Here is a 19,168-nt window from a genome sequence, read left to right as displayed (position 1 = left end):
CCTAACCTACCAAGACAAAATTCAGACCTCTCTTCTATGCACTTTTAGTAATTTGGGCACATCTCCGTTTTTGCCCTGACCATGTTATGCATATCTGTTTATACGTCTGTTTTTCCTATTAAGATCACGAGCTAACTGAAGGAAGGGGTGAGCTAATTTAATGAGGGGAACATTTGCTGTTCAGAGCTTAACCAATGACATAATTTCTGGCTTATGCTGGGCATTCGATAAATATTTGTTGAATATTTATTGAATTTGTAGAGTAAGTATATTTGTTATAGAAGGGGTAAGCTGTCACATAACTCTGTTTACGTGATATGATTTTGATTTTGATTTTGAATGTGTTTAGAACTCATGACACATCTTAGTTTATTTTGTCTCATCAATCTCTGAGTATAGACAAAAATTTAATGGAAAAACATGACAGGAACAAAACAATTGAATTATTGATGTAATGAGCTTTACTTTTTGATTAAATGTATTATAAATGTATATATTTATCTCTGTATATAACAAATTTATATGTGTATGTCCAGACTTTCTCCAGGTCCACTAATTTGGGAGCACAAATAGAATCACAGAAGCCGGTGCTTTGTCTTGTTTATGCTCCACTTACTCAGCATGTCTGAACTCCCACCCAGGTGTGTATTTATGTAAGGCCCCTGGGATATGTCTCATTTAGGTTCATAAGTATGCTCATGTTCCCTTCTCCTCTCCTGACAGATTCTTTCTCATGGCATCTTCCTGGCATTACTGAACACAGATCTAACTAACCACTTTGCTCCTGATGGGTACTTCCATGTAGATCTGTCATCATTAGTTCTAATGGAAACCACCATCATTGCTGATGGATGTTATTTTATAACTCAAGTTTCAAAATAGTTTGATGTTCCAAGTTTACACGTGAGAGAATCTTTATTTTTACCTTCTATTATATGGAGGTTTTGGGTAATGTGGGTGGGTGTTGGGGGTGTGTGGCTCACAAAGCTGTGCTGCTTGGGCCCCTATGTTTTACAAAGATTCTAATGAAACAACTTTTTTTTCAATTAACTTATATCTACTTTTCTCCCCAGAATTCAAACATGACTATGTGGGACTTAAGCCAAAAAAAATAATCCTAAGTGACCCACATTGTGTTGTACCCAGAATCACCCATGTCCCATGACAAAGGCCTTGTCCTGAAAACAATTGGCTGAATGCACCTGTTTTGCACCGATGATGAATTCTTCCCCTGTGGACCTGTTCATACACACATATGTGCACACAGTGCATGCTGCCCTGCCCCATGATTCACCAAGCACTAGTCTTTATCCAAGTTGTGGACAAATTAAAGCTAAAATTGAAGTAATAGTTTCTAATACACACATTATAGCTCTTGTAGGATGCATCGATTTTATAACACACCAAAATATTTAGTACTTAGTTTTTGTTCCGTTGGAAACCACAGGAAGTGGGTAAAATGTAATACATGCAAGGCGGAAACAGCCCTGTTTCAGCAACTACTATTAAGTTTAAGAATGAATGCCCTCATCCTTTCCCCCATGATAATAACTTTAAAGTCTGTCACAAGTTAACTTGGGTGGAGACTTTTAAAACATGCCCTTCGTTATATTTTAACTTAGTACACTACACTTTGAATGGAAAGCTATGAAATTAGCTCTCATTAAATTAATTTCAAACTCGTTGTATTCTTAGAAGTTAAATCTCAAATGAAGAAAACTACATTTTTAGGAAGAAAAAATTTTAAATCTCCCTTCCCATTATCAGTGTTTTCTTATTGAAAATAATGTTTCATAATAGGTTATAAACAACTTTTCCAAAATACCTTAGTGGATTGAAATTTGGGGTAATCACTTAGACTTCTTAACAGAGATTGTCATGAAGAGTTTGTGTTTCTTTGGAACCAGATCTAAGTTTCGAAGCTGATTCTGACCCCTGCCTTGCTCAATTTCTCAAAGCATGTTTCCCCAACAGTACATTGGAGATAATAATACAACCTAAATGGCGAGACTCTTGAGGAATCTAATGAGTTACTAAGACACAGCCAATAATTTATTTACATGGCATTCCTTGTTCTTTTTCTTTATGTGACATATATACACACATTAGTATAACATTATGTATTTCAAGTATTCATTTGCACATATATAATGTGACATGACAAACTAATTTACTCTCTTTAGGGATCAAATCAAATCAACATATTCACAGCTAGAGGTTATAAATCTAATTATATGTTACATAGAATAAGAGAAAATTTGGTATTTGAATTTTTTTTTCAACGTTTTTTATTTATTTTTGGGACAGAGAGAGACAGAGCATGAACGGGGGAGGGGCAGAGAGAGAGGGAGACACAGAATCGGAAACAGGCTCCAGGCTCCGAGCCATCAGCCCAGAGCCTGACGCGGGGCTCGAACTCACGGACCGCGAGATCGTGACCTGGCTGAAGTCCGACGCTTTAACCGACTGCGCCACCCAGGCGCCCCAGAAAATTTGGTATTTGAATACATTATTACTTTCACATAAAGTTATCAAAAAGTAAATTTTCTAATAAAATATTGTCCATATTATTAAAATTTAGAGAAAATATGGATATGACTTATTGATTCTGTCTGAGAATCTCACTAAAACATAATCACAGGGTTCTAGGTCATAGGACTTCACATTGCATTGCTAAAGAAGCCAGCTACCTATAAATGTTGTACACCTGATCATTATGTACAGAAATTTCTATTCTGACATGTTACACATTCTTAAGTTTATTGTATCATCTGAAAATATTATCTGTGAATTCCATACCATATGGTTAAATTCAAGATTTTATATGCGTCCAATATTCTGCATGGGTAAATAAAATGTCTGACTCCAGAGCCTATTCTAGAACTCATTCTCACATCATCCTGGAGTTGTCTTCCTTAGAGCTATGTTATAAGATGACTCTGGGACTAAACCATGTGATAAATTATAACTTAAACATCCTTAGAGAGAATCTAAAGATGGTTTCTGAAGTGCAACCCTACCACTTACTAGCTATGTGACCATTAAACTCTCTGTGCCTTGGTTTCTTCATCTGTAACTTTCATAGGGTTTGGCAACAGTTGAATGAATTAAATGTATAAAGTGCTAGAGCAACTGTGCCTGGTACATTTTAAGTGCTACCTGTGTTTGTTATTACTATTATTGTGTTGATGGTTTACGATGGGATTTGATGACTCAGTCATGAACAATCTCATTTTTTTTCCACCCAGGGTTGAATAATAGATTACTCTCACAGGAATCCATAGCAAATAGAGATCAAAGCACCTGATTTGTTACTGGTAAGCCTGGGCTGCAAAATGAGCTTGAGTTGAAAACTAAAAATTATAAATAACTTAAATGTCAGCAATGAAGTATTGACTAAAGCAATACAGCTATATCCATACAATAGATTACCATATAGTGACCAAGAGCTATACACTAGAAGTAGGTTTATTAGCATAAAAGACTTACTGTCTTTTGGCAATTGAATTTTTCAATTCTATTTGAACTTGAGACAATAATTTCTTTTAGGAACAATTTTACATTTGTTTTAAAGAGTTCTTTGCTAAGACCACTGGTCTACTCAAATATTTTTGGTACCAAAATCTCTAAGTGGGGCAAAATTACCATTCATAAAGTATGGAGTGGGACCCAGAATGAGGAAAGTATGGAGACTAGCAAAAGGCAGGACAATGGGCAGGGGATGCTATTTGCTTTCAGAAAAATTATTGGTTTTGCTGGTTTTTTTTAAATTACTTTTTGTTGAAAATTATTGCAGAGGTTAGGTTTAAAACCAAAACTGGTGCAAGGGAAAATAGAGAAAGCATGAATAAACGCACAGGCTGGAGTCAAATGATGGTCAATATGAAATAAGCCCTTAAGAATATTTAGAAGCTATGAGTGGGAATTTAAACCACTTATGATATATAGTTATATTATCCTGTGAAGCTTATTAATTCTAATGGAAAAAAGTTTCTGCTTTAGTAACGGCCTAGTAATTCCTATTGATCCACACTTCCTGCAAGGGGCATCTCTAAACTCTGGGAATATATAAACAACCAACTACATAAAGATACTACAGACTGAACAAAACAAAGCAAGGAGGGGGATCCATACCTGGCAGAGGTAAAAAGCACTGAGTGACATTCACAGTCACATTTTTAAGTAATCAGGCCAGGCTGGTTTGCTAAAATATAGAAATGAACCTACAGTCTATCTGGCATGAGAAAGCAAAGAATGAGTCCAGAGTAAACTCAGCAACTGGAAAGTGAAGGGGGAAGAGCCCTGGAGAAGAAAGAGTTACAGACAGGGAACTGCACATCTGGTATATAAATTCTATTCAAGTCTCTAGCTGACCTCTGAACTATGGATGTGCTGGAAAGACTCTAAACAGCTCAGTTAAGGCTAAAATAAGTGAAATGAGATTGCAGGGCTTGGAGTTTGAGTTCAGCCATGAAACAAAATATTTGTACTTTTCCATGGAACATAATAGAATCCAGAGACTCCACAATATATTATTCAAAATGTCCAGAACATAATCCAAATTTATTAGATCTGAAAAAGCAGGAATTTGTGGCCCATACTTAAGATAAAATGCAATCAATGAGCATAAATGTTGATATGACCCACCTTGTGAACTAGCAGACACAGATTTTAAGCATCAATTAGAACTATGTTCAAAGGTATGGAGGAAAATATAAGGGATGTGGCAATGGCATCTGGCACATGTGTTTGTATATATACACTCTATTCTTTATATAAGACAGCAGTACTTATAAAAGCAGTGATGACAGAAAGTAGTCCAATCATGTACACTAAAAACGAGCATTGAATTCAATTTTAAGGACATTGATTCATAATAAACAACCATATAAAATATACCTTGCTAAGTTCTAGAAGGGCAATAAAAAATTAGATGTGGTTCTTCTAGTCACAGACCTTAGAGTTCACTTGAATCTAAACAACTATGTTATAAGTGCAAAAATAATTCATTTATTTCCAGATCTGCGGAGGAGACGACCTAAAGGAAGGCTTTCAGAAGGAGTGACAGATGACATGGGCCTTAAAAAATGCATAAAATTTTTTGTACTTGGGCATGATGGGACAGGGGTGAGCATCCAGCTGTGCACAGTGAAGAAAGTTCTGCATATAGAAGTGAGGTAACCATCTTTGGCTGGAGAGTATAGTTTGTGAAACTGGCAGTGGGAGATAACATATGATAATATTGGTGGGCCCAGATAGTGAAATGCTGGACCAAATAGCTTAGACAGGATTCTAAAAACAATAAGGAACCAATCAAAAGACAAGATACCAAAGCCCAACATCATTTCCTTTGAAAACTACAAACCCAGAAAGAATTTCCATTATTCTTCGTTTATAATTCTTACAATCACCTAGTACAAAAAGTAAATGGAATAGCTCTTATAGTTTTAGTGCAGGTCTCTTGTCTGCTGAGGATAAAGCTACCAGGTGACAGACTTGGCAAGAAAAGAATTAAGAATTATGCTATGAAATTACTTAACATTTTGGTTACAAGATATACCTAAGAGTTTGTGGTTCTATAAAATATTTCACTGCCCTAATTAAAAGAGTCCCTATCTCTTGGGTAAGGGTAGGGAAAATTTATTTCCAATTTTGCAAATTAAAACCCATGCATAAAAAGCAAATTAAAATTACGTTAGATGTTTCTAAGTTTGCAGAAATAAGTAAACACTTCTTTCCTAAGGCTCTTTTGTGGCCTTTTCTGATGAGGATATTCAGGAGATTATGTTTTCAGTTTATTATCAGGCAGGTATAAAATCACACTAAAATTTCAAAAATATTGACCACAAAGGCAAGGCATGAAAAAAATATCTTAAAGCCTAATAATAAGTAAGAAAATAAATCCTTTGTGAGTAATGCATTTTTATAATATCTCATTTGTTTGAATTATGTAAGCACTAACTGGGGATATTTTGGGTTTTTGTACTGTCAGAATATATCACCAGAGTATAGGACAGAAAGGGCAATAGAATTTTGTCTTTGTACTCATAACACCTATTTTATCCTTCATGTTACAACTAATCGTTTTTTTAATATAACTTATTGTCAAGTTAGCTAACATACAGTGTATACAGTGTGCTCTTGGCTTCAGGAGTAGAGTCCTATGATTCATTGCTTACATACAACAACACCCAGTGCTCATCCCAACAAGTGTCCTTCTCAATGCCCATCACCCATTTCTGCCCCCCTTCCCATCAACCCTCAGTTTGTTCTCTGTATTTAAGAGTCTCTCATGGTTTACCTCTCTCTCTATTTGAAACTATTTTTTCCCCTTCTCTTCCCCCAGGGTCTACTGTTAAGTTTCTCAAATTCCACACATGAGTGAAAACATATGATATCTGTCTTTGTCTGACTGACTTATTTTACTTAGCATAAATACAGCTAATGGCTTTAAGGAAATGAGCATAGACATGTGGCCATGGACACATTTTGTTACATGTAAGTGAATTGTTATGTGATACTTATTTGATTTTAAAAAGCTAATGTAGCATCCATTTAGTTTTTCCTATAATTGTTTTGTGGCATAGAGGGATGCCTGGATAATCTATATGAATATGCACATAAATATTTCTTCCATTTTACAATTTCATAAAGTGCACTTTGTTTAGAACACTTCCTTCAGTGGTCTTATGTGATGTTCTATGAACATGAAAACAAGGCTCATCCCATATATAAGTCACTGTCTTTAAGATACAGTCGTCCAAAAGTATTTACCTTTGTTTTGTTTTGCTTTGTTTGCTTTGTTTTGTCATGCTTTGGGTTTTCTGATAGACACTTTGTGTTCCATAGCTCTGAGATTTTTGCAAATCTTCTTCTCCTCTCTCTTTGTGTACTTTGGTAAAATCATTCATACCTAAATTCCCTGAGAGACAAGCTCAAACATGTCTCTCTTTTTGTTGAACCATATCTTTAGGCTCCATTTAATTCGATTCTTTGCACTAAAAACCATGAAACAAAATAGGACTTATAATTACAACTTGACTCCAACTCATGATCAATACAAAGAAATACATAGAGACATCCTTGAACTCATTACATTGCTTTCTTGCTTGTTGCTATGGTTGACTTTAAATTTTGTTCAAGACCACAATTTCTAACAATAATCTCTAATAGTGTCTGCTTAATCTGTTATTCAGGTTTCACATTAAGGTATAAGATCAAATGAATAAGAATAACGTAGAGAATGTTGCCAACATATTTTTTTTTCACAATCTGGTGATGATTAAATGCAGACTACTTGCTGCTTTATCTACCTTCTATTTCTTTTACACTGGTTGAGAAAGTCTTATAACATCTAGGGTTTTGGATTTATATGCTCAAGCACTAGACAATGCCAGTCCAGTTCCTTTCAATTCTTAGGTGAAGAAACCAATAAATACTTCCCATCCTCTTCTTTTCACAGACTCCGGGCACAGCATGTCTTTAAAAGAGTGTCAAGTCTTTGCTTCTCTGATTTACGTCTATGAGTTAAATCAAATTCTAATTGGCCTACATCTGCACATGCAAAACAGTGTGTTACACAAGCATCTCACTTTTCCCTGAATGGAAACATCAGTCCATGACTTCATCTTCTAAAGGATGTCAGGGATTTGAATTGGTGCCTCAGCTTGCTCATCAACATCTCCCTGAAGTGATCTCCCATGAGGAAGTAGAAGACAGGGTTGACGGTGCTGTTCAGAAAGGCCAAAGGCCGAGTCACAATGTATAAGGAGTTGATGGTGGCCTGAGCACAGCGGGACTGCTTCCACTTCCCCAGGCGTGAAGCAATCCTCACATTCCGCATGATGTGGTAGGGAGTAAAAAGCACGGAGAAGATCACAACTGCCATGATGACTAACGTGAGGGGCTTTTCAAGGGGCAAAGCAGTAGCAAGCTGTATGCTCCTCTGCTTTAAGAACAGAGCAATCTTGAAATAAAAGAAGCACATCACCAAAAGAGGAATGAGGAATCCCAAGAAGGTTAGACACATGCTATAAATGAGGTTGTATTTGGGGTCCCCAGAGCTTGCATAATCAATACAGTTGGTGCCATTGACAGCTATATTTGGATGTATAAGAGAAAGTATGGGCAGGAGCTCTAGGGTTACTAAAACCCAAATACCCAAAGAGATTAAAACAGCGAACTCTTTCTTTTGCAGAAAGTGTTCTCGGAAAGGATGCTTCATGAGCAGGTATCGATCAACGCTGATAAAAGTCAGAAAAAGGATGCTCGTGTAGAGGTTGGCATGAAGCACATATCGGTTGCTTATGCAGAGCACATCCCCATACGTCCACTTTCCTTGAGAATAACTTCTTATCAGCATGGGGAGGGTGCACAAAAAAGCCAAGTCTGAGATAGAGAGGTTAAAGAGATAAATGTTACTGCTATTCCAGTTCTTCAGACAAAAGAGGTAGCCAAACACAACAGTTGTATTTGCCAGGACTCCCACAAGAAACTCGATCCCATAAAAAATGGAAAGGTAGTACTTTTCCAGGGAAATCTCTGCTGCCAGCCAATTTTGGCAAGTTTCATTCCATGCCTAAGGAAGAGAGAGAAAAGAGAAGGTTGAAACACCAGCTTATGCCTAATGACAAAACTGCACATAAGTAGTAATAATTTAAAAAAACACTTAAAACTTGAACTATGAAAGGTTAGTAAGGAGTGCACATACATACACATTCATATACAGATATATCATTAATATATTATTTTAACAAATATTTATTAAGTGCCTTTGAACTATGCGCTAGGCACAGGGGATAACAGCAGTGAGTCAAACAAAGTTCCTAATCTCAAACAATTTATACTCTCTTGGGAAGAACCAGGATGCAAATAAATGCATGTCTTATAATGGTAAAAAATATCCCAGACATAAGGGGAAGCATGTGCAAATGCCCAGTGGTGAAAACACACGTAGAGGACTTGACACATAGCAAAGAGGCCAAGAAATGGTGCAGTGAAATAAGTGGAGCATCTAGTTCATTTTTCTGCTTCCAGCACCTCCCATGGTCCCCAGCATATCACAGTTGTTCACCCAATTCTGCTAAGTTAAATACAATTGAACCACAACCTAGGAGAGGAAACAGGGATTCTTATAACTCCGGTCCTACTATTTTAATAGATTTTACTGTGTTTCCATATTGTCAAAGAATTGTGGTTATTTCACTCAGTTTGTAAAATATAATTCCAGTTTTAAAACATGATTTAAAAAAATTAAAATATGGTGCTTCCATTCTTAGTAATAATAGTAACGGTGGCCACTACTTGCTGAGAGCCTGTAGGATATCTAAGCAACATCCTTGAAGTCGTCTGTAGCTTGTCTCCAATAACAAGTAAGCTACCAAGTCTTGCCTATAGTGTTTGGATATTTCTTGACTCCATTACCATTGCTCCATCTCCTTCATCACCATTCTAGTCCAGGTCACCATCATCTTTATTTTGGCCTGTACTGTATCTTCTAGGGTCTCCTCACATCCTCTCTGGCTCCCTTTCAACCTACCTTTGGCTTGAAAGCATGACAATCTTGAAAACTACAACCATAATTCTGATTCTCCTCAGCCAAAAGACTTAAGTGACTTTCCTCTTTCTAGGAAATAAATTCCAAATCTGTAACGACACGCATGACCTGGCTCCTGTAGGCCACTTCAGCCTCACCTCGCCTGACCCCCCTCCTTACTTATCTTCTTCCTGTTCTTTGATTGCACAGAGAACTTCCCAATGCTCAGTTCACTGAAACCCATCTCACTGACCTTTTCCCCCTGTGACCTTGCCCCATCACAAACACTGCCTTCTATCTGCACGTCCTTTCAGACTTCAGTTCAAGTGTGGATTTCCCAAGAGAGGCTGTCTGACCCACCCATCTTAACTTCAGCCCCCCATTCTATGTTCTCATTATAAATGAAGTTTCTTCAAATTTCTCACAACTTGATCACACTCAGAGTTTATCTTCTACCTCTGGCATAGTGACTGCCAGATAGGGAGATGGTATGTAAATGCTTGCTGCGTGGAAATGAAGATAAACATTTGATAGTTTAAAAAAAAACATTTTTTACAAATATTTCCTCTAAGGTCAGAGAAGCAGTAAATCCAGCAAATTAAGCCCATTGCTCTATTTCACTCTAAAAGTTGACACTACACGTGGGGTGCCTGGGTGGCTCAGTCGGTTAAGCATCCGACATTAGCTCAGGTCATGATCTCACAGTTCCTGAGTTCGAGCCCCGTGTCGGACTCTGTGCTGACAGCTCAGAGCCTGGAGCCTGCTTCAGATTCTGTGTCTCCCTCTCTCTCTGCCCCTCCCCCGCTTGTGCTCTGTTTCTGAAAAATAAACAAATGTTAAAAATTTTTTTAAGTTGACACTACACGTAAAATGACTAATATTTAAACAGGCAACTACACGTAAAATGACTAATATTTAAAACAGGTAGTTAGGTTGCTTTGTTTAGACACACATTTGTGGAAGGTAAGATTTCATATATATCTTCCAGAATCAATTTTTTAAATTAAGGTCAATTTAAAAATTATGAATTTACCTCTGACATTAATAAACATCAGAAAGTCTAGGAAATGTACCAAAGTATTAAGAGTTCTATCCCTAGGGATGAGATACCAGATAACTTTTTAATGTTGATTAAATATACATTAATAAACATCAGAAAGTCTAGGAAATGTACCAAAGTATTAACAGTTCTATCCCTAGGGATGAGATACCAGATAACTTTTTAATGTTGATTTATTTTTGAGAGAGAGAGAGAGAAGGGGAGGGGCAGAGAGAGGGAGACAGAATCCAAAGCAAGCCCCATGTTGACAGCAGAGTCCAATTTGGGGCTCAGACACATGAACCATGAGATCATGACCTGAGCCAAAGTCTGGTGCTTAACTGACTGAGCCACTCAGGTGTCCCAATACCAGATAATTATTAATGTAATATATAGAGTATATATAATTAATTATACTATATATATTAATATATATAATTATACTATATATATTATTAATGTAATATTTAGTATATATAGTATATATATAATGTAATATATATAGTGTATATATATATATATATAGTATATATATAGTATATAATAGAGTCAGTTTATCTGGACTTTCTATTTGTTTCCCCAAATCAACATGTATTTGATATTATTAGGATTTCTAGAAATACAGCAACAAAATTAATGGTCTTTTAAAGATATATATAGGCTTTATTTTATAGGTCAGTGGCAATTTGCCACTATTATTTTTAACTCTATTCCCTGATGCTTTCAGCTCCATGACTTCTGGAAGTACATTCTTCCCTGCTTTCTATGACATGGCAGTCTTCTCACTATCCTCCTTTCTCTCTTTGTGGACTATTTGCCCAAGCTTCAAATGTTGGAGCTCCTCAGAGCTCAGATCTGGGCAACTTCGTTATTGGGGAGTGCTCAAAAAAGCAGGTGCACACACTCAAAGGTATAGTAAGACAATAGAAAGTTTCCTTAAGACTCAGTTGTTCCGCTTTGAATTTCCACTTTTTCTAGTTCTTTTTCTAGTCCTCTCTCTTATTTTTCTGACTACTCAGTTCTTAAAATGCATGGGCTGACGTCAGTAGCTTCTGTGCCGCAGGAAGGTTTCACTGCTATTGCAGAAAAAGACAGCTATGAAGACGTGCATTACTGCATGTGCCCGATTCCCAATAACTAGCACTGGGGCAAGTCAGGGGCCGTGCTGACGCCATGGAGAAGGCTTCTTCTGCTTCAAGCTGTCCCATGGCAATGGAGATTCAGGGAAGTAGCAGGGATACAGCACATCAGAACTGGAATAAGGAAACTGAGTGACTAGTCACCTTTGTCTTGCTTCTCAGAGCAGGTGCTTTATATTTTTAGTTTTATTTTAAAAATAACTTTGAAAAATGAATGTTATTCTGTAACACTAAGAAGGTACAGGTAGGCAAAAAGAAGGAATGAAAATTAATTGTCTGTAAACCAACTAGTCCTCATATCTGGATACCTGTTTACAGTTTAATATTTATTTGAATTTATTTTTTATAGAAATGAGATTATCCTCTTTATGATATTTTATAATCTGCTTTTTGGTACTTTATTTCATTCTTAAAGTAATTTTCTTAAGTCCTTAATAAATGGTGGTTCATGAAGGTCAGGCTGTCTTTTATTTGCAGGCCAGTTTAAGTCTCATTGAGACCCATAATTTTCTGGGTGCTAGAGTCCAAATTAGATGATGTTTATAGTCTAATGTGTTTTAGTGTGGCCATTATAATTCTACAAATTGATGAAGTAAGCTGATCCTTTAAGGAAAATTCTCAGTTGAAGGGATATTCCTTCATGAAAAATTAATATTCTCTGTTCCACTTTCTCGTGGTTGTGTTTTTAATTTTTAGGAAATAGAAATCATGATAAATAGGTTTTAACTGTTTTGGGTGAATTATTTATTTATTTTAGCTATTGGTGATTGAAGTGAAATCTTTAATTATGTATCCAAACATATATCTAAACCTGTTAGAATTATTAAATTACAAGCAATAGTCAATACACACATAAGCAGATAAGTAGTACTCATTTTTAATTTGGATTAATGTTTCTTTCACCTTAATTGTATTCAGTCTTTTAAAAATGTACACTATTGAAGCTTAAATTTAAAAATATATTTGACAGCTTATTAGCATTTAAATTGTTTTTTACAATCATTATAAGTAAACAAAGATTACTTATGCATTTTAAACCTTAACTGCTTCTTTAAGGCAAATTTACATGGCAGTATGAGTCTTTTTTAACAAATTGCTGTTTTCAGTAATAAACAACTTGAATGAAAAAATATATATTCACACTGAAAAGATACAATCACTTAATATTGATAACTTCTTTTTTTGTATATTCCAGAATTTATACTATAAGTCAAGGTATTAAAAAGTAAAGTACCAAATTATGTTTATGAATTAAAAAACTCACCAATTATAAAAAGTTCTGGAAGGTAAAATAGCAATGGCTTCTGCAATTTGTCATTTTTCCTTAGTGAATTACTTTCTTGAAAAATTGTAACTTTTGCAACCGTAATTGTAATTTTAACATAAATGCTAAATTTAATCTTTAGAATAACTTAAGATTCCCTCTAACATATTCTTTTCTAAACGTGAAATATTACATGTGGTTGATTTTGTCATACAATTTAGAAACTTTACATTTTTTCTGTAAGTAGTTACATTTAAGCAAATCTGATTACTCTTTTTTGTTGAAATACGTTACCAAGACATTAGCAAATGTAATAAACCTCTTTAAATAAATTTAGTATTTGGCAATTAAAAAAAGACATTCAATTTAGTGAAAAATAAATGTAGGAGAAAAAATTATGACTTCCTTTTAGTTTCCTTTATTGTTCTTCATGTTATGAATGACAGTTCAGACAGTTCATTTAAACATTATTTAAAACCTTAACTGCTTATAGGCCATTTAAAAAGAAACCCCTGAGGGAAGTCTGGCATTACTTTGTACACCTGGGTGACATGAGTTGCATTATAACTTACCATTCTGTTGGAAGGCCCTGATCCCTTGACGGAAAGTCTTTGCCTGCAACCTGATACAGCTTCTAACCCAAGACTGTGCCACTGGACATAGTGAAGCCTAATTTGCATACCATGCAGACAAGATTAATAATTCAAAAGCCCAGAAATAATTTATTCAGTTGAACTCCCAAGTCCAGTTCAAGGGGAAATTCCTGTGAAGTTGAAACACAAAACGAATTACTCATGTCACAAACAGATTTTGAAAAGACTACTGTTGAAATCATCTTATTCACTGTCAAAACAACAGAGAAGCATTGGTCATTTTCACGTTTACTTGCATATTGAAAGTTAGTATAGTTTATATTGGATATACAATTGCTTCTGCTTTTTTTATGCTTTTTCTTTATTTTTCAAATTGACAATTTTTGATGAATTCTATATTGGGCATATAACTAAACAGCTATTATCAACAATTTTGAGGGAGGTATAAAACTGAAGTTTTGAAAGCAAATTTGGGTATATGCTTTGTTAGTGTTCCGGCAAAAGGGACACTAGAGTTTCAGGGATTTCCCATTTTATTTTCTGTGATTAAAATCAAGAGACACATTAAACATACACACACACACACACACACATCAGATGGCTAGGTATTAGGGAGAGAGGTGGTGTCTACCTAAGATAACCTCAATACATGGCATTTCATATATTCTAATCAATGCTTAGCATAGCACCTGAAAGCACACTTCCACAACTTCGGACAGGAAGCACACCTGGCTTTTTCTGAGGATTGTATTAGATTTATATTCAAATAAACACTCATTCTGCTTGATCTGAAGCATAAGGTTTATGCTGAGAAAGTCCCTATTTTACAAGCAGTAGTAATTTCATTTGACCGTGATAAAGTTGAATGTTGAGTTAGCAGTGACAGGCAGAAGCTCCAAAAGAAATTCTATTAGAGTCAGTTCTTCTAGCCAAGAATTTCCCCTTCTCCAATATATGAGAGCCCAAAACTTAGAAACTTAAAATATATATATGTATATATAAAATATGTGTACATATATACATATATAACATACTTAAGAGTATATATATATGCATGAAATATAAGTATATTTATATGTCAAATGCATGTGTATTTATTTCAAATAATGTCTCCATAATTTGCTGGGTTCTTATGATATTCCTGGTATTGCACTAAGTACCTTTATGTAATGGATGTTTACAAAAACTCTGAGGTTTTTCTCTCTTGTTTTTAAAAATTTTCCATATTATGGATGAAAAAACAGAAGCTCAGAGAGGTCAATCAACTTTCCCAAGATCACAGAATCTGTATGTAAAGCAACCTGAGTCTAAACCTATGTATTTTGATTTTAAAATCACCAGCTCTGATTCTTGATTGCCTACAAGATTGAATGACAATAACTTTAATGTACACCACAGATTGACTCAAAGTTCAAGAATTAATGAGAGCTATTTTTCAAAAATGCAGCTCTTTTCTACATATAAAAGGAAAAAAAGACTGAAAACATCATTTTTGTCTATAATTTTAAAAGGGCAAAAACCAAAGCGTTTGGATGACCAGGTCCAGGCTTATTAATTTTAAACATAAACTAACATGACTTCCCTCCAAACAACCATGGACACATGGATATATCTCACAGGCTTCTGCACCATTCTGGTGAGAGACAAGTGCTATTCCTTCCTTGTGGGGTGGTATAAATTCACCAGAACTTCCTCTTTCTTCTCCCCACATCCTGACTCTGGACTGCTAACATGAAAAACGGTCTATACTTCTGCTTTCTTGTAGAAGGAGTGATCAGATCTGTGGCCTGGTAGTCTTACTTCCCTTCCATGTCCTTCTTCATCAAAGGTCCCATTGCCTCAGGATGCTTATAATGGAGAAGCTGGAGTCATTATGGGGCGGATTTAATAAAAGGTCTCCATTACTTCCATTCTTTTCATGTTATGAGTCTTTATTCAGATCTACAGGAGGTAATTGAACAGAATCAAGGCCAGAGTCAGAGTTATGTGCTCTGTGAACAGGGCTCATGTCATGGGTGTGCTACCTTTTAGCGACATAGGACCTTATGCTGTAAAGGACCACACACTTGTCATAATGTTCTACTGTTACATCCCAACTGAATTTTTACTTTTTAACAAGAGGCCCTATATTTTCATTCTGCACCCAGTTCTGCAAATTAATGTAGCAGTCTTGCCTGTGAGAGTACAAATCTAGAAAATCATTTCTATTGAGCGTATAAAATTTCAACGAGCAAAGCTTTGGGCTTGGGGGTTTTGTTTTGTTAGAAACAATGTGACATGTTTGAAATTTACTGCTTGAGCAGCAATGAAAATTTTAAAGGCAGTCATTTTGCAGTATAATTTATTGTCTAAAAGTTAATATGACATACTGGTTAGCCCTGGAGGCAAACTGCCCCCTTTCAAATCCTGGTTTCACTGCTTACTGGTGCTCAGTGTTCTTGTAAAGGAGGGATAATAAAAGTGCCAGTCTCACTGAGTTGTTATGTATATGGTAGAATTACATCGTTTATACATATATTATATAGTATGGGTACATATTATTGCTACATAAGTGCCTGCTATTCCAGACGTTTATAACAAATGAGATGGAGACCTCTTCAAAATGATCATGTCAACCAATGCCATCAGTGTTAAACTATCTGCTGCCCAGGAATGTCCATTTAAAATGACCTTATAAAAGCGAGTATGGTAAAAAAAAAAATAGAATTCTAATTCTGGATTTGCCTTTTACTTTCTGTGCAGTCTTTGAAAAGGTATCATAACACGGTTTCCTCATTTGGAAAAGGGGAATAACAATTCCTACCCCATAAACCTCATAATGCTCATAGTAACCGAATGAGATGTTATGTTAAAATGTTATGGCCAGGACTGCAAGAGCAGTTCATGTAAACCAGGAGCACTCACCAGGAAATTCAGGAGGAATAATAAAAGACTAGGAAAGATAATAAAACTATTTATTAAATTCAATGTTAATAATCAGTCTAATATTTTCTGAACACTCACTCTATAACAATATCTGTGTACCTTAGTTCCTTTAATATTCACTAGGATTCAATGCAGCGTAGACTGCTGATATCCCTAATGTTCGGATGAAGAAACTGAGGCAGAACAAAGATCAAATAATTATCCATAATCAAACAGCTCATAAATGCCTGGTTTATAATTTGAAGTCTTATCTGTTTTACTCTGACCAAGCCTTTGACTGTTATTTTGTGTCTTTCATGGTAAAGAAGGAAATGTTATGTTGAAATATAAAATGACTATTGTTAAACCTTTTTTACTCTAAATATAGCACTTTTGTGTGTTTTGGCCTAATAAAAGTAAGTTTAAAACTAACACACAGGCGCCTGGGTGGCTCAGTCGGTTAAGCGTCCAACTTAGGCTCAGGTCGTGGTCTTGTGGTCCGTTGAGTTCAAACCCCTCATCCGGCTCTGTGCTGACAGCTCAGAGCCTGGAGCCTGTTTCAGATTCTGTGTCTCCCTCTCTCTCTGACCCTCCCCCATTCATGCTCTGTCTCTGTCTCAAAAATAAATAAACGTTAAAAAAAACAAACCTAACACTGAGTTTAGTTATTGGTTATTATATTTACTGGTTATCAGATTCAATAATCTGCCATCTAAATAGAACATTTTAGATAAGAAACCAGAAATGTTGAAAATAAGTAAAGTACTCATAGGAAGTTTCTAAACATCCTTGAGCATGTTTGGAAGACACATTTCTTTCAACAGCATTAACAAGTCTGTGTGGAAAACAAGCTGGTCTAAGGTCACACAGATCTTCAAGAAATCAAGAGCAGGGAAAATAAAGGAAAATTAATTCAGCTCAAGGAATTTATCCTAAACCTGTAGGAGTGATAACAATATTATTGCCTTACTAATGATATTACAGTTCTAAAGAGCTTGAGATGGATCAAGAAGATTATTGAGCAGGAAATTTTGGTGTTGCTATACTGGATGGACATACCCAAGGCTACATAAGACATTAAGAGAACAGCAAGACAGTAAACATAATAGAGGGTATATGTGGTGTATGTATGAGGCATACATATGTGTATATATACATAAAAATATATGTATATGGGTATATGTAGTGTATGTATGAGGCATATATACATACATATGTATGCCTCATACATACACTACATATACCCATATGTGGGTACCATATATATGATATATGGTACCATACCATATACACGTATGTGTACACACACATACACACACACACACACACACACACACTCTTCCAGATTCTAGAAACCAAACTATCTATGGACCAAATTTGCTTTACCATGGAAAGCTGTCTGTTCGACATAGGCATACAAGATGAGACAAAGCAATCTGTTTCCTCTTACATAAAGACCTTTGTCGTTGCCACAACATCATTGCCAGCATTTTTCTTTCATCATGCGATTGAGAAAAATGTGACATGTTTATTATTTTTTGGCATAATTCAAAGAAATTGTTTTCTGCTGAGTTAAACCATATTACTTGTTAAAAGTATTTGGCTATGGCTGAAAAGATTCTAAATTCTTTGAACTATTAATAGGTAATCTAGGAACACAGCAAACTACCTTTTCATTTTCAGCTTATATTCATATTCCAACAGCTAAATGATTTTTAACAATATATGGTAAACTTAATCACAGGTGTTTCCCTACAAAAATAATGTTGTATTGTTTGTTTGATACGAAATTTAAACATTTGTGTGATATATGGAGACAATTTTCATTCCTGGCTGTCACTAAGGCATAGCCTTTTTGATTAAAATAAAAGAGTTTGCCTGAAATATTGAAATATTTTATTCATTTGTTAGTTGACTCTTCAACTACTCAGTCTTTTCCAGTCATATTTACTGTGTTTTTGCATAAATTTGCTTGATTCTTGGAATATTTTGCATTATTATGAAAACAAAACAAAAAACAGCTATTTCATTGCTTTGATGTACATATAAACACTTTCAATTGGGTACGAATTAATTATTCCCCATCTTGCATTTCTTGTTTGCTCTAATTCATCATTTTCCTTTGGAATAAGGAACAAGAAAGTTTGATTGAATATCACTAAGCACTTTAATAATTGAATTGAGAGGTTTTCAAAATTCCCTAGAGTATGGGAAATATGTTCATTAAGAGAGTTAAGTGCTTTGTGAGTGCATTATAGGTTAAATTAAGGAAATTGCCTGCCCCATTAATAAAACATTTAGTGGTATAAATCTCCTGTACTAGTATCTTTACCTCTGCAATATACTCATTGATGCAATTATTAATTTTGAAGTATGTTTTACACTGACTTACTATACTGCAAAACTAATAAAATATGATTTCACTAGTAGACCAGTAATGTAATGTATATGTAATATAATGAATTTTCAGGCTGCAGTATTTCTGACAATTACAGATAAACAATGTAAAAAGTTAAGAAAATAATTCAAACACTACCTTTTAAAAATATCCCCCACCTTGTATGTATTACTTATGTGTCTATAAGTAGTATGTTTTCATGTTAACCTAACTTTAAAACCCAACATCACTTGTATTATTTCAAAGAAGAGTACATTTACCTAGAGGAGTACTGAGTAATGTGTAGAATTGTTGAA

At 35.2% G+C, this 19,168-nt stretch overlaps 1 protein-coding gene across 1 annotated transcript; it reads right to left on the bottom strand.

Annotated features, from left to right (window-relative positions):
- Positions 1–4,530: 4,530 nt before the first annotated feature.
- Positions 4,531–13,769, bottom strand: SUCNR1 (succinate receptor 1). The gene is made up of 2 exons (XM_025914030.2): positions 13,550–13,769; positions 4,531–8,578 (listed from the first exon to the last, which is right to left on the bottom strand). Exons 1-2 carry the CDS (start codon positions 13,655–13,657, stop codon positions 7,625–7,627), a joined length of 1,062 nt encoding a protein of 353 aa, XP_025769815.1. The 5' UTR covers positions 13,658–13,769; the 3' UTR covers positions 4,531–7,624.
- Between the last annotated feature and the right edge of the window lie 5,399 nt (positions 13,770–19,168).

This window comes from Puma concolor, chromosome C2 (genome assembly GCF_028749965.1).
Source record: "Puma concolor isolate L17-30 chromosome C2, mPumCon1.1.hap2, whole genome shotgun sequence".
Lineage (NCBI taxonomy): Eukaryota > Metazoa > Chordata > Mammalia > Carnivora > Felidae > Puma > Puma concolor.
Note: the sequence above shows the minus strand (reverse complement) of the source record. Positions and strands in the feature narration are given on the sequence as shown.